Source organism: Aulonocara stuartgranti (genome assembly GCF_965226115.1).
Source record: "Aulonocara stuartgranti genome assembly, chromosome: 3".
NCBI classification, from domain to species: domain Eukaryota; kingdom Metazoa; phylum Chordata; class Actinopteri; order Cichliformes; family Cichlidae; genus Aulonocara; species Aulonocara stuartgranti.
This window is the reverse complement of record NC_138941.1, coordinates 60,978,903-60,993,886: the sequence shown is the minus strand read 5'-3', so window position 1 is coordinate 60,993,886 and position 14,984 is coordinate 60,978,903. Positions and strand designations below refer to the sequence as shown.

Genomic DNA, 14,984 nt, shown 5'->3' with positions numbered 1-14,984 from the left:
TTTGGAACTGCCATACAGCACTGTTGTACCAAGGGCAAGAACGGTGAGTATAATCGCCGTAAAAGACATTGAGAACCACCAGCTTCCTCTGCAGCTTCCGAGATACACAAATATCACCTGGTCAGCGTTGATGTTTTTTTTTTTTTTTGTTGCAAAAAGATCCAATCAGTGTATAAAAAAACTGTCTCTGTGAGGTCTGATCAGTGCAGGTTTCAGTCAGCAAAGCTCTGCGGATGACATGCGGTTAAGATAAAATGGGCTAAGATAAGCTGCTACACAAAGAAGGTCAGGAGCAAAGGTTGTCCCCGTGTGTTTACACCTGTGGGAGTGAGCGACCTTTGATCCCGAGAGAGTGACTAATAGTGAGAGCATGGTATGAAGTAACGGTAGATGATGTGTGCGTGTTTTAATTTGTGTGAGAAAAAAGTGAGGATCCCAGGCAAATCTGTGTGGTTTGGCTGATTGTGTGTGTGTGTGTGTGTGTGTGTGTGTGTGTGTGTGTGTGTGCGTGTATGTGTGTTTTGGTCACCATGGTTTTCCTCAGACGGACACCGCTGCTTCGTTACGTGCTGCTGTCGGCCATGTTGGCTCTGCTCCTCTTCATCAGCTCTTTCTGGCTGCGTGAGTTTCCTTCGTCACTGTTGGTTCCAACTCTCAGTTATTTTCTACCATAGACTGTAACAAAGTATATTTGCTCAAGTAGTGTTAAGACACTTAAAGATGATCTATTCTGCTTATTCTGTCATAAATAACTAGATACAGATATATGAAAGACCATACATTTTATATGGTCAAAGTATCAAATATTGAGTTGAAAGTATATAAATTCAACCTCGGGAAGCAAAAATTCACTCCTAGACTCTGTTTAAGTTTACAAAGCACTGGGTGCTTCCCCTCAACAGGTTTCCAGAAGTTGGCCAATCAGGTGAAGGTGAGTTTTTAGGGAGGCTCGAGATAGTTTGTGTTTGGTTTTGTTGCTTTGTTTTTGTATCATTTGCATTAGCAAGCAAGCTAAGGTTAGTCAGTAAGTGCTTACCTGATATTATTGGTATCAAATAATATCAGGTAAGCTAATGTTTGCTGATATCAGCCAGAATCACTGATCTGATAAACGCCTGCCTGGCTTACTTTTTATGGGGGGAAAAATAACCCTCAGTAAATAATCACGTTAGTAAGGCTTCATAAAGTAATTTTAGCATCAATGTTAGCAAGTGAGTTAAGGTACCCCCTAACCCTAGCAAGCTAACCTTAACTCACTTGTTTATGATAACATGTTCTACAGATAAGCTCATGTTAACTTACAATTTTATCCGGTAAAGCTGTCTTCCTAGCTTTTTATCAGCCTAAAATACCCTGCTACTTAGAAAAAGTGTGGACAGAGAGAAAACTAGACTTCAGCGGACTTCAGCTGCCCCTCAGCAGGCTTCCAGAATTTGGCCAGTCAAAAGAAAGTGAGCTCATTGTGTAAGTCGGGCTGTATAAAAGCCCAGTATAAATAACAGAGCTACTCTACGAGTCCCAAAATAAATTTAAAAAAAAAGTAAGAATAACGCACATTAGATTTTTAGAGTTTGGAAGCACTGCACTAGCTACTTTTATATTTTTATTTTACATTGATAAACATATGATGAACTCTAAAATCAAAACTACATTACCAGAAATCCTAAAGTTAATAATGTTAACTGAACATTGCTTCTTTTTAACCAACTTTATTACCAAATGCAATCATTTAATATATTAACTCTGCAATTATTATGAGTCACAGCTGATGAGGTTTGCATCTTATTTGTCTAACCAGAGTTTTGTTTGGTTGGTTTGTCATCTGTTTGTTTCAGCCCAGGGTGGAGTCCGGGACTGTGGCAGCCCCTGGCAGCCATGTTTGAGTTTTTACCACCAGAAGGTAAGATTAATTCCACTTATATACATGTAAGTTGCACAATAAATAAAAACCTGTAATGTTCACAAAAAATCTAAACCTTTAAAAAGCTCTTCTGAGTGATCCAATCAAATTTTTCTTAGAGGACTGTTGTTTTGTTTTTCCAGAACACCTGTATGAATACAAATGTCTGTTTTAAGACATACCTGGTGAAATAAAGCTAACAGTGACTTGCTGCACCATCATGCAGTACAAACTGGTACTGCTGGAAAGTACAGCCTGCCATAGGAGAGTTTCGATTAATATCTCTTCAACAAAATGTTTGGACATAAAATTAGTCAATACTTCACCTAAAGTTAATAGTTTTAGTTAAACTAGAACGGTTTGAATGATATTTAATAATATATATAATGCTATATTTTTAATTAAATTATTAAAACTGACTAAGGACATGTGAACGCAAATACAAAGTCTATCATGAAGAGACTAGAAATGAAGAAGAGAAACAAAGAGAAACTAACATGATCATGATAACAGTAACTATCTTGTTGTTTAGTAAAAAAAAAGTTTCTCTCTTTTAGCCGGAGCCTCCATGGGCCCCTGAGCAGTGGGCGGAGCCAGATGGAGCCCTGTCCCTCGTAAAGGAGTGCCCCGGCCAGTCATTTCAGGCTTCACATCTGCTGCTGTACCTGAAATCCAGCCTGGCAAACAACGAAGATATCCTGCTGGAGCCATATCTGAAGAGCTGGGACCAGCTGCTGAAGTACACAAACAGCTCGACAGTATTATTACTCTTATTCTTTGACTTTGCATGATTCACAGTTGAAAAAAGTGTCCTTTTTGTTTTACTTTAGGCCTTTTAGTACGGAAGCGTATTTTGCCACCCAGGCAAAATAAAAATAGAGCTATATCACAATATACAGGGAGTGCAGAATTATTAGGCAAGTTGTATTTTTGAGGAATAATTTTATTATTGAACAACAACCATGTTCTCAATGAACCCAAAAAACTCATTAATATCAAAGCTGAATGTTTTTGGAAGTAATTTTTAGTTTTAGCTATTTTAGGGGGATATCTGTGTGTGCAGGTGACTATTACTGTGCATAATTATTAGGCAACTTAACAAAAAACAAATATATACCCATTTCAATTATTTATTTTTACCAGTGAAACCAATATAACATCTCCACATTCACAAATATACATTTCTGACATTCAAAAACAAAACAAAAACAAATCAGCGACCAATATAGCCACCTTTCTTTGCAAGGACACTCAAAAGCCTGCCATCCATGGATTCTGTCAGAGTTTTGATCTGTTCACCATCAACATTGCGTGCAGCAGCAACCACAGCCTCCCAGACACTGTTCAGAGAGGTGTACTGTTTTCCCTCCTTGTAAATCTCACATTTGATGATGGACCACAGGTTCTCAATGGGGTTCAGATCAGGTGAACAAGGAGGCCATGTCATTAGTTTTTCTTCTTTTATACCCTTTCTTGCCAGCCACGCTGTGGAGTACTTGGACGCGTGTGATGGAGCATTGTCCTGCATGAAAATCATGTTTTTCTTGAAGGATGCAGACTTCTTCCTGTACCACTGCTTGAAGAAGGTGTCTTCCAGAAACTGGCAGTAGGACTGGGAGTTGAGCTTGACTCCATCCTCAACCCGAAAAGGCCCCACAAGCTCATCTTTGATGATACCAGCCCAAACCAGTACTCCACCTCCACCTTGCTGGCGTCTGAGTCGGACTGGAGCTCTCTGCCCTTTACCAATCCAGCCACGGGCCCATCCATCTGGCCCATCAAGACTCACTCTCATTTCATCAGTCCATAAAACCTTAAAAAAACCAGTCTTGAGATATTTCTTGGCCCAGTCTTGACGTTTCAGCTTGTGTGTCTTGTTCAGTGGTGGTCGTCTTTCAGCCTTTCTTACCTTGGCCATGTCTCTGAGTATTGCACACCTTGTGCTTTTGGGCACTCCAGTGATGTTGCAGCTCTGAAATATGGCCAAACTGATGGCAAGTGGCATCTTGGCAGCTGCACGCTTGACTTTTCTCAGTTCATGGGCAGTTATTTTGCGCCTTGGTTTTTCCACACGCTTCTTGCGACCCTGTTGACTATTTTGAATGAAACGCTTGATTGTTCGATGATCACGCTTCAGAAGCTTTGCAATTTTGAGACTGCTGCATCCCTCTGCAAGATATCTCACTATTTTTGACTTTTCTGAGCCTGTCAAGTCCTTCGTTTGACCCATTTTGCCAAAGGAAAGGACGTTGCCTAATAATTATGCACACCTGATATAGGGTGTTGATGTCATTAGACCACACCCCTTCTCATTACAGAGATGCACATCACCTAATATGCTTAATTGGTAGTAGGCTTTCGAGCCTATACAGCTTGGAGTAAGACAACCTGCATGAAGAGGATGATGTGGACAAAATACTCATTTGCCTAATAATTCTGCACTCCCTGTAATGTGAAAAGTTTATTGTGGGTGTGGCTTCAAGGCTCACAAGTGATCATTTAAGGAAATCCCACAGAAAACAAGTGTTTAGAGCAGTTTGAGATTTTGGCTTACGGCAGCTACTTGTGCTGATGTCATTGTTTAAAACTTTGGCCATGCTTCATGTGAGTATCCACCATTGGGGACAGTAGCTATCTATCTGTCCATCTATCTGATTTTATGCTAATAAATGTAACATTTCTGGGTTTAAAAATCAATCAGACAAAACATGTTAGCTTTAACTCACCACATGTTTCTATGGGCAAGCCCAGTGCGGGCACACTCATTGGGGGGTGCATTGGACAAGTGTTGGGTTGTCTTACCCACACATCCCCAGAGTTTACCCACAGCTACCCACTGTGGTCTCACAGGGGCATGTTTTCTAGGTATGTGCTCTTGATTGACTAATTTAACATAAAACCAAGGTCCAAAATTAAAAATGACGATGCAGGGAAAAACAAAAAGTTTTAAAAAATACTAAAATCTGTGAAAGCTGATTCTCACAGCACTCGTGTTATCTTCACAGAAGGGTCTCATCAATGTTTTTGCCCTCAGGTTCATGGAGTCGCTTGGGCCGATGGTCAGTTTCTTCTCTCAGAAGGTGCAAGAAAAGGTTGTGCTGATTCGAGAGCTGTCACTCAGACACAGTGCAGAGGCTAATGGGAAACCCGCTGGACTACAAACCCCAGAAGCATTTGGATTAAAAACAGGGGTGAGTTTGAGGATTACTGTGTGAAATTTTCATCTAACACAAACCATGTTCTAGTATACCTGCCAAAAAAGAAATGTGAATTTTCTTGTTTGTTTTTTTTTAACATTTTGGTTTATTGTTGATGTTTTTAAATGGTAACAAAGACATTCCTGAAGAAATAGTGAGGTCAAAGTTCACAAAATCCTGGCATCACACTGTGACACTGTCATTTTCGGTTTTATTTTTCTCTGGAGGCGTATCGTTCTGTTAGATCCATGATGGAGGCGGAGTTGAGAGCGGATATGGTAAACTTCTCGTACCGCACAGACTCAGGCTGCAGGACGCTGCTCCGGCTGCACCGTTCCCTCCTCTGGCTGAAGCTAATGTTGGAGGGTTTGGCTGAAGGACCGAATGAAAATGGACAATACAAAACGCCGGGGGAGCTGAGCAGGTAACCCCACCAGTCTGTTTTTAAGTACTCAGACTCAAACTCTCATGTTTAGAGTAAAAACTGACTAACATACATACTATTATCCGTTCAGGGATGCCTACAAGGTGGCGCTGGCCCCACACCACCCCTGGGTGCTCCGGCAGGCAGCAGAATTTGTCTTCCTCGCCCTTCCCGACAGACAGTACTTTCTGCAGCTGGTGTGTGTGCAGAACCAGCAGGAGGCTACGCCCATCCTGCGCATCATCATCGACGCCTTGATGCTGGTGCACACACGAACTCAGCAGCTTCTGGCCGAGCGAGGCATGCTGGATCTGCCCTGACCAGCCAACTCAGTCTCACGGCAGTTTGTGAGACAGTCACAATATTTAATCTTAATCTTATTTAATCCTATTTTTTCATTACAAGAATTTTCTCATTTTTCTGAGAGAAGAATGTAAAGTGTGAAACTAACTTTGAGACTACTACTACCACTACTATAAGGTTTAGCAATTGTAGATCTACTTGGTTAGGTTTGAGCATGATGGATTAGGTTTAAACGAAGATCATGGATTGGCTTAAAACACAATGGACCCATGGATGTGAGCAGTCAAACTAAGAAAAAACTGGAAACATCAGGAACAAAACAAAACTTTCACCTCACAAATTCAGAGAGGATTCTACAGACTATTCTGACTCTGGACATGTTTAGGATTTTTCAATCTTTGGTTTATTTGGAACATAAAATTCTGTCGATTTTTTTCCCTTTTTTCACACATGAGGAACAGAGGTTTGTATGAACAAATGAAAAAAGGTTATTCGCTGAGGAGGAGCATGAAGATGGCAATAATTGTAAATGACCTCATTAATATTTTGTAAAGTGTTTTGTAAAGTTATGAGTGACTATTATATTGTTGGAGCGGGTGCTTTTATTTTGAAAGTCACAGAGCGACAAGGTGCCGTAAATTAAGTGGCGTAAACCATATAGCAGAAGCGCGAGTTTTAATGCACAGAGAGGTGGTGTGCTCTATGGTTAATGGACGGGAATGGGAAAAAGAATGGCTATTAAGGTGCAACACTGAGTCGAAAGCAGTTTCTTAGCACCTGGTTGATGAGGGAACAAGGTTTGTAACAAAGTTTGTCCTGTAGATATGTATTTGGTTGTTTTACGGAGCATATAGCTGCTGACCGCTACTAAGCATAAAGGCTAAGTTTTCACCCACTAGAGGGCGCTAACGTACCTCGTCATGTTTAGGCAGCGATGCAACGATTTCCCTGTTATATGCAATAATTTACAAGTTTTAGTATTATTTGTTATGTAAGGTAAGGAGAATTAATTTGTGATTAATGAATAAGTCAAAAGGTTAAAGGTAACACACTGTTTGATTTACTAATAGTCTTTTATTCTGTATGTTGTAGCTCTTACAGTGTGTTCACATACACGGCTGTTTAATAAAAGGATTGTGAACCATTTTCAACCGGGGATGCTACAATAATATCAAAAGAAAGAACTCAGGATTTCAAAGTTTCATTAGAGTTATTGTTGACAATAATTTACACAAATGTAATAAAACTTTCCATGACTGGTAAAAGGTTCGTGTTCCAGGGTCAAGGCTTTTTAACAGACTGAAGAAGCTGCAATGGTTTATGTTTAACATTCATTCAAAAGGTCACAAAAACTGCAGACAACTATGGGCCTGAAGTTTGTTTTGTTTGGAGAATTTTGTTAGTGCTCTAACTAAATACTTTTATTTATTACAAGCATTAACAGAAAGCTATTTGAAAGCCAGCGTTTTTCCCCTTGTTTGATTATCAATACTTAACTGCTTTTCATTGCTACCACTAAGATGATGGCAAGATGGCATTTCACTATAAAATATACAAGTTATACAGAAAATACAGACAAAATACAGAACACGATCCAGGTTTCACCTCAGTGAGCATGGACACTGGAGAGAGGACTGCCCCAACTGGGGCCAGAGCCAGGATGGACAGCACTGTGAGCAGCAGCAGCAATGGTCGCAAACAGCCTGAAAAGGAGGGCAGGACCCCAGGGCAGGCTTCAGGCCGTGGTTTACCCAAGACACCAGAACAGGAAAGTGTGTATTAGGTTTATTGGGGTTTCCTTATTCATACTTACAGCTATTTGGGTAATTTGTGGTCTATCCGAGGATTATTGGAAAACAGGGCTATTGGGGATCGGACATGAGCAGACATGATGATGCTTGATGGCTTTTAATAGTGTTGATCTGCCATGGGGCAGATCAAAGGAGGGACTGTTAGAATTAAATAATTTGCAGTGCCTCAATAATGCTATGCTTTTTGTTAATAAAGTTATATAGTGTAGTATTGAGTGGACAGAGCCCTGAAAAATAAAGGCATTAGACCATGTGTCCTTGGGGAGTAGAAAGCTGCAGACTCTGGCTCACGCTTGCTTTGGAAAATGCAGATAAGTGAGGACCATCTCTAGTGGAAAGTTACTGAGACACTGTTGTTTAGACTAGAATGAGAGAGTAAAACCGAGAGTAATAGGCTCTGTTTTGTTGTGTTTTTTGCTCAAAAAAGAATTACTTCATATAGGGAAAAATGTATACAGTGGGGCAAAAAAGTATTTAGTCAGCCACCGATTGTGCAAGTTCCCCCACCTAAAATGATGACAGAGGTCAGTAATTTGCACCAGAGGTACACTGCAACTGTGAGAGACAGAATGTGAAAAAGAAATCCATGAATCCACATGGTAGGATTTGTAAAGAATTTATTCGTAAATCAGGGTGGAAAATAAGTATTTGGTCAATAACAAAAATACAACTCAATACTTTGTAACATAACCTTTGTTGGCAATAACAGAGGTCAAACGTTTACTATAGGTCTTTACCAGGTTTGCACACACAGTAGCTGGTATTTTGGCCCATTCCTCCATGCAGATCTTCTCGAGAGCAGTGATGTTTTGGGGCTGTCGCCGAGCAACACGGACTTTCAACTCCCGCCACAGATTTTCTATGGGGTTGAGGTCTGGAGACTGGCTAGGCCACTCCAGGACTTTCAAATGCTTCTTACGGAGCCACTCCTTTGTTGCCCGGGCGGTGTGTTTTGGATCATTGTCATGTTGGAAGACCCAGCCTCGTTTCATCTTCAAAGTTCTCACTGATGGAAGGAGGTTTTGGCTCAAAATCTCACGATACATGGCCCCATTCATTCTGTCCTTAACACGGATCAGTCGTCCTGTCCCCTTGGCAGAAAAACAGCCCCATAGCATGATGTTTCCACCCCCATGCTTCACAGTAGGTATGGTGTTCTTGGGATGCAACTCAGTATTCTTCTTCCTCCAAACACGACGAGTTGAGTTTATACCAAAAAGTTCTACTTTGGTTTCATCTGACCACATGACATTCTCCCAATCCTCTGCTGTATCATCCACGTGCTCTCTGGCAAACTTCAGACGGGCCTGGACATGCACTGGCTTCAGCAGCGAACACGTCTGGCACTGCGGGATTTGATTCCCTGCCGTTGTAGTGTGTTACTGATGGTGACCTTTGTTACTTTGGTCCCAGCTCTCTGCAGGTCATTCACCAAGTCCCCCCATGTGGTTCTGGGATCTTTGCTCACCGTTCTCATGATCATTTTGACCCCACGGGATGAGATCTTGCGTGGAGCCCCAGATCGAGGGAGATTATCAGTGGTCTTGTATGTCTTCCATTTTCTGATGATTGCTCCCACAGTTGATTTTTTTCACACCAAGCTGCTTGCCTATTGTAGATTCACTCTTCCCAGTCTGGTGCAGGTCTACAATACTTTTCCTGGTGTCCTTCGAAAGCTCTTTGGTCTTGGCCATGGCGGAGTTTGGAGTCTGACTGTTTGAGGCTGTGGACAGGTGTCTTTTATACAGATGATGAGTTCAAACAGGTGCCATTCATACAGGTAACGAGTGGGGGACAGAAAAGCTTCTTACAGAAGACGTTACAGGTCTGTGAGAGCCAGAGATTTTCCTTGTTTGAGGTGACCAAATACTTATTTTCCACCCTAATTTACGAATAAATTCTTTACAAATCCTACCATGTGAATTCATGGATTTTTTTTTTAAATTTATTTATTTATTTATTTTTATTTATTTATTTTTTGCCTGTCCCGTTTGGCTCTTTTGCCATCAGAATTATTGTCTAAAGGCAAAGAAAGATGCCCAACGGATTTACTTTACCAAATTGACCATCCCAGCCTTGCCGTAATGGTCCATTTGATTCACCTTTTATTGTTTATTTTATTTTCACTTACTGAATACGGGACAGACTTGACTGGGGGAAAGAAGGGGAGAAAGAAAGAGGGAAAGAAAAACAGCTGAGAAGAGGGACGGGGGAGAAGGGCAAAAAACAAAAACCGACAGAATGAGCAGAGAAAAAAAAGAAATAAAAAATGCATATATCAATCACCTGGATCACCTGCTGAGAAAGAAAAAAAGAAAACAAGCAGAAGAGAACAAGAGTAATAGAATAAACAGCATCACAATGATACATGGGAATATGACTGTAAATACTAAATATTAAACATTATTGTGCAGCACATAAGATCAACAGAACACAGTGTGCTTTGAAGTAGGAGCCAAAAAGGGTGTAGTTTGTGGGTATGATCACCCGTGTGTACACCTGTGAGCATGGACGCGCTTGTTTTTTTAAAAGGTTCCTTCATGTAATGATCTGCTAGAGGGTGTGGGGGGGCCACACTCAACCAACGTGGAGACAGACACACGATCACACTCCCCAAGCGTACTCTACAAACTGGGTCTAGGTACCCTTGCCCCTGGAGGGGGGAACTGCACCCAGACCCAGGTGGTGTTACCCTTTTCCCTGCGGTGGGGGGAGGCAGACCGCCCCGACTCCGCAGCAGCAGGGAGGCCCCACACTCCAGACCGCAGTCGGATGGCCAACTCCTCCTCCTAGCCCCCCCGCTCCAGCAGGTCGCAGAGAACGGGGGTGAGAGAAGACTCCAACCCTCCCTCCACCCGCTCATTGTAGTGTTGATGCATGTGTGTTCTAAGGTGCATTTAAAACCCAGGAGGGCATGGAGCTACCTGCCAGAGAGCAGCAGGTAAGCGCATGGTCCCTCCTGCTAGCCCTCAATGTCTACGTGTATTTAACCTTGAGAGGTGGGCAACGACGCCAGGGGTGGGGTGTACACCCTGATGGTACTTTGGATTCCGTGTATCGTGCCCACCCCCAAGATCCTACATGTATGTGTAATGAGAGTGTGAGTAATGTGAATGTCTAAGTTGTGGGATAAAATTGAGGCAGAGGCAGCCAGAAGGGGACAGAGGGGGGGGGGGTAGCCTCCTCTGCACCCTGGTGACATACCCCTACTCCAAGGCCCTGCATGTGTGGGTGGTTGTGGTGGAGCGGGAAGAGGGAGGCAGCTGGAGATGGGGAGGGAAGGAAGGGAGGGGCAGGTGACCCCTCCCTTCCCCTCCCAGTAGGCACCCCCATACTCCGCGACCCGCCAGGGAAAGGGGGCCCAGGCCCATCCAGACCGGGGCCCAGTGCCGCAGCGCCTCCCGGCCCCACAGAGCCCGGGACAGTCCACCCAACCCCACCACAGAGAAAACTGCACCCACCCCACCATCCACTCATCTTCCAGACTACATGAGACAATAAACACCCAGGCTGAGATCTTCCTCCACCTCTCCTGTATCTCCCCCTCCTGCAGAGGGAGCTCCCGAGGAGAGGAAAGCTCCTGCAAGATGTGACAATCTCCCCCACCAGTTGAAGAGCCCCCCAGGTGGCTCGATGCACCAGCGGCACCCTGCTCCAGGGGTGGGCCCCCAAGCACCCACCCGCCCACAACCCCGGCAACACACCAACCAGGACCCAAGCCCCCGAGGCCCGGCCCGGGCCCCAGCCCAGAGACGGAGCGCCCCCAGAACCTCACGCCCATCCCGGACCCACCCAGGGGCAGCCAGGCTACCAGGTCAGTAACCCACGTCCGTCAGCACAGACCCTCCCCTAGCCCCGCTGCACGCAGCCGCGAGGAAACAGTCACATGAGAGCCAACAGAGCCCCTAACTGGACATGACCGCTACCCCGGGTTGAGCCCCCCAAGGAAGATGCCTCCGGGGAACCCCCCGACGCCCTAAGCCTGTCCCTACCCCCACACCAATCACAACAGTGAAGGTGGGACCAAACTATGACCCCCCACCCCCACTAGGTGATGGAGCTGATCAAAGGAGCCCAGAGCAATTGATCTGATGTGGTGGCAGAGGCTGTGTCAAGACTAATGTAATCTAATAGATAATTTCTATATTGGTTAGAATTAAGATTATTTTTATTTTTCCAGTTCATGAGGACTGTTTTCTTGGCTATGCATAGGGCAGTGAAAACCATATGGGCGATATTCTTTTCTGAAGTGACATTATCTAAGCTGCCCAACAAACACACTAAGGGGGAAGTTGGAATGTTACATTTCAGACACTTCGATAAGTCTTCACATATCTCGCGCCAAAACTTCTGAACTGGTGGACAGAACCAAAGAGCGTGGATATAATTGTCCGGTGAATTGGTTTGGCAGTGTGAGCAGTTGTTGGTAGACGTAAAGCCCATCTTGAACATCCGATGACCTGTATAGTGCACTCTATGTAATATTTTGTATTGAATTAATTGAAGACTGGGATTTCTAATTAGATGAAAGGTTTTTAAGCAAATCTGAGACCAGAAGTTTAGGTCTAAGTTAACTGATAAATCCGCTTCCCATTTTGCAATAGGAAGTGATATTGATTCATCTGTTTTGGAAAGCATTCTGTATATTTTGGATAGTAATTTGGGGGTTTTAAGAGCAAGAAATTGAACCACACTTGGTGGTGTTTGTAGTTCAACTTGACCTGGTTTAAATTTCTTTTTTACTATGGATTTAATTTGTTGATATTCTAAAAATCTTTTCTTGTTGATTCCATATTGTGTAACTAGTCCATCAAATGAGATAAATTCTGTTCCTTCTAGTATATGTTCTAAATATTTGATTCCTTTACCACTCCAATCTGAAAAGTTTATCATATTATTGTTTTGTAATATGTCAGGGTTGTTCCAGATAGGTGTACGTTTGCATGGGATTAATGAAGACGCCGTCAATTTTAGAAACTCCCACCATGCTGTCAGAGAAGAGCTGATGTTGATGCTTTTAAACCATTCATGTCGTTGGATGTTTGAGCTGATAAATGGTAGGTCTGAGATCTCTAGATTATTGCAGAGTGCTTGTTCTACATCTAGCCAAGGTTCATCTAAGAGGGTATGTTTTAGCCATCCTGAGATAAACTGAAGCCTGTTGGCTAAGAAGTAGTGCTGAAAGTTAGGCAGTTCTAGTCCTCCTTTATCCTTGGTCTTTTGTAGTGTTTTTAAGCTTATACGTGGGGGTTTATTTTTCCAAAGGAATTTGGACAGACATGAATCTAGAGATCTGAACCAATCTTGTGGCGGTTTAGTTGGGATCATTGAGAATAAATAATTTATTTTTGGTAAGACCATCATTTTTATAGCGGCAACCCTTCCCATGAGTGATATGGGTAGACATTTCCATCTAGCCAGATCATCTTCTACCTTCTTTAAAAGTGGGATATGGTTTAATTTAGTTAGATCTGCAAGCTTGGGAGAAACATTAATACCTAAATATTTTATATTTCCCGATTGCAGTGGTGTAGAAGAGGAATTATGGAGGGAGCAATTAATCGGTAGAACTGTAGATTTTGACCAGTTAATTGAGTAATCTGATATTCTTGCAAAAGAGTTTATCAATTCAATCACCCCAGAGATATTGGTTTGTGAATTTTGGAGAAAGAGTAACACATCATCCGCATAAAGGCTGATTTTATGTTCCACGTTCTTGCATTTTATGCCCTTAATTACTGAATTCTGTCTAATTGCTGCTGCTAGTGGTTCAATAAAAATTGCAAACAGTGAAGGGGAGAGTGGGCATCCCTGCCTGGTGCCCCTCAAGAGACAGAAGCTGGAGGATGTCTGGTCATTTGTTCTGACACAAGCTGTTGGGGAATTATATAATATTTTTAACCAGTTTATGAAAGAGGATCCAAAACCAAATTTGTGTAAAGTTGCAAATAGAAATTTCCAGTTAACTCTGTCAAATGCTTTTTCTGCGTCTAAAGAGAATATTGTAGTTTCTAGGTTTTTACTGTATGAGTAGTCTATCAAATTAAGTAATATACGTGTATTTGTTGATGAGTGCCTACCTTTTATGAAACCAGTTTGGTCAGGATGAATTAAGAGGGGGGTTATTTTCTCCAGTCTCTTTGAGAGAGCTTTGCAGATTATTTTAAGGTCTACATTTATAAGGGATATTGGACGATAGCTTGAGGGATATACAGGGTCTTTGCCTGGTTTTAGCAGGAGATTAATGTTTGCAGAATTCATATTTGATGGAAGTCTGCCCTTTTCTTTGATTTCCAACAACGTTCTGTAGAAAACTGGTGCTAGAATCGACCAGAATTCTTTGTAGAATTCTGCAGGAAAGCCGTCTGGACCTGGAGCCTGCATGGATTTTTTTTTCACATTCTGTCTCTCACAGTTGAAGTGTACCTCTGGTGCAAATTACTGACCTCTGTCATCATTTTAAGTGGGGGAACTTGCACAATCGGTGGCTGACTAAATACTTTTTTGCCCCACTGTATCACATATGCAGGACACCTTAAACTAGTTTTTTAATTAAGCAGCAAGGCAGAACAAAGTCGGGGCTGTATCAAGACACGCGGAATAAACCCCAATTCAACCAGACCCAGAACTGATCCAGAATTAAAACAGGATGTAGTCCTGTTTTAATTCCAGTTCAAAATCAGGACTACTGAGGATTTAACCAGGACAGAACCAGAATCAGAACTAGATGATAGTAGCACTAAAAATCATCATAGACCTGCACTACACTTATTTTTTTTAATTCTACCAAAGTCCACTATTTAGATTGAGAAAAGTTTATATAATTATTCAGCCTTGTTGTGCAAACAAGCCTGCATAACTTAGTAAATATAGAATTTGAAAAATAGCAAACCTAAAAAGAAACACTAGGTACGAGATACATGAGTACCTATGATACGGTGATACTTTTGGCAAACGACCATTTGACTAACATGTGTGTCTCACCTGCTCTTGTTCATCTCTGTTCTGTCCTCATTCTCCATCTCCCTCTCTGCTCCTCTCTCTCCCTCTCTGCTCCTCTCTCTCTCTCTCCCTCTCTGTTCCTCTCTCTCCCTCTCTGCTCCTCTCTCTCTCTCTCCCTCTCTGTTCCTCTCTCTCCCTCTTTGTGCTGACAATCATCAAATATACAGTTGAAACCAGATATTTACAAACTCTTCAGATAAAAACACTTTTTTAATTGTAACATCAAATCAGACTAAATGTTTATTTTTTAGATTGATAAATATAAAAAACATATTTGTTAACTTTAAGAGTAAAGAGAGAAACTATCTGTATTTCTTAATTGCAAATGGCACCAAATTGTATTCAAA

At 42.2% G+C, this 14,984-nt stretch overlaps 1 protein-coding gene across 1 annotated transcript; it reads left to right on the top strand.

The window, feature by feature from the left end:
- Positions 1-344: 344 nt before the first annotated feature.
- Positions 345-5,890, top strand: LOC309703326 (ceramide-1-phosphate transfer protein-like). Its single transcript, XM_082528116.1, has 6 exons — positions 345-621; positions 1,836-1,900; positions 2,458-2,639; positions 4,935-5,091; positions 5,325-5,521; positions 5,613-5,890. The coding sequence occupies exons 1-6, from the start codon at positions 513-515 to the stop codon at positions 5,839-5,841; spliced, it is 939 nt and encodes a 312-aa protein (XP_082384242.1). The 5' UTR covers positions 345-512; the 3' UTR covers positions 5,842-5,890.
- Positions 5,891-14,984: the final 9,094 nt, after the last annotated feature.

What these genes read in the sequence shown, in the direction of transcription:
- LOC309703326 (XM_082528116.1), top strand. Translation starts at nt 513, where the DNA reads ATGTGTGTTTTGGTCACCATGGTTTTCCTCAGACGGACACCGCTGCTT. An exon ending in CATCAGCTCTTTCTGGCTGC is followed by an intron (nt 622 to 1,835) that starts GTGAGTTTCCTT and finishes TGTTTGTTTCAG; the next exon opens with CCCAGGGTGGAGTCCGGGAC. An exon ending in TGAGTTTTTACCACCAGAAG is followed by an intron (nt 1,901 to 2,457) that starts GTAAGATTAATT and finishes TCTCTCTTTTAG; the next exon opens with CCGGAGCCTCCATGGGCCCC.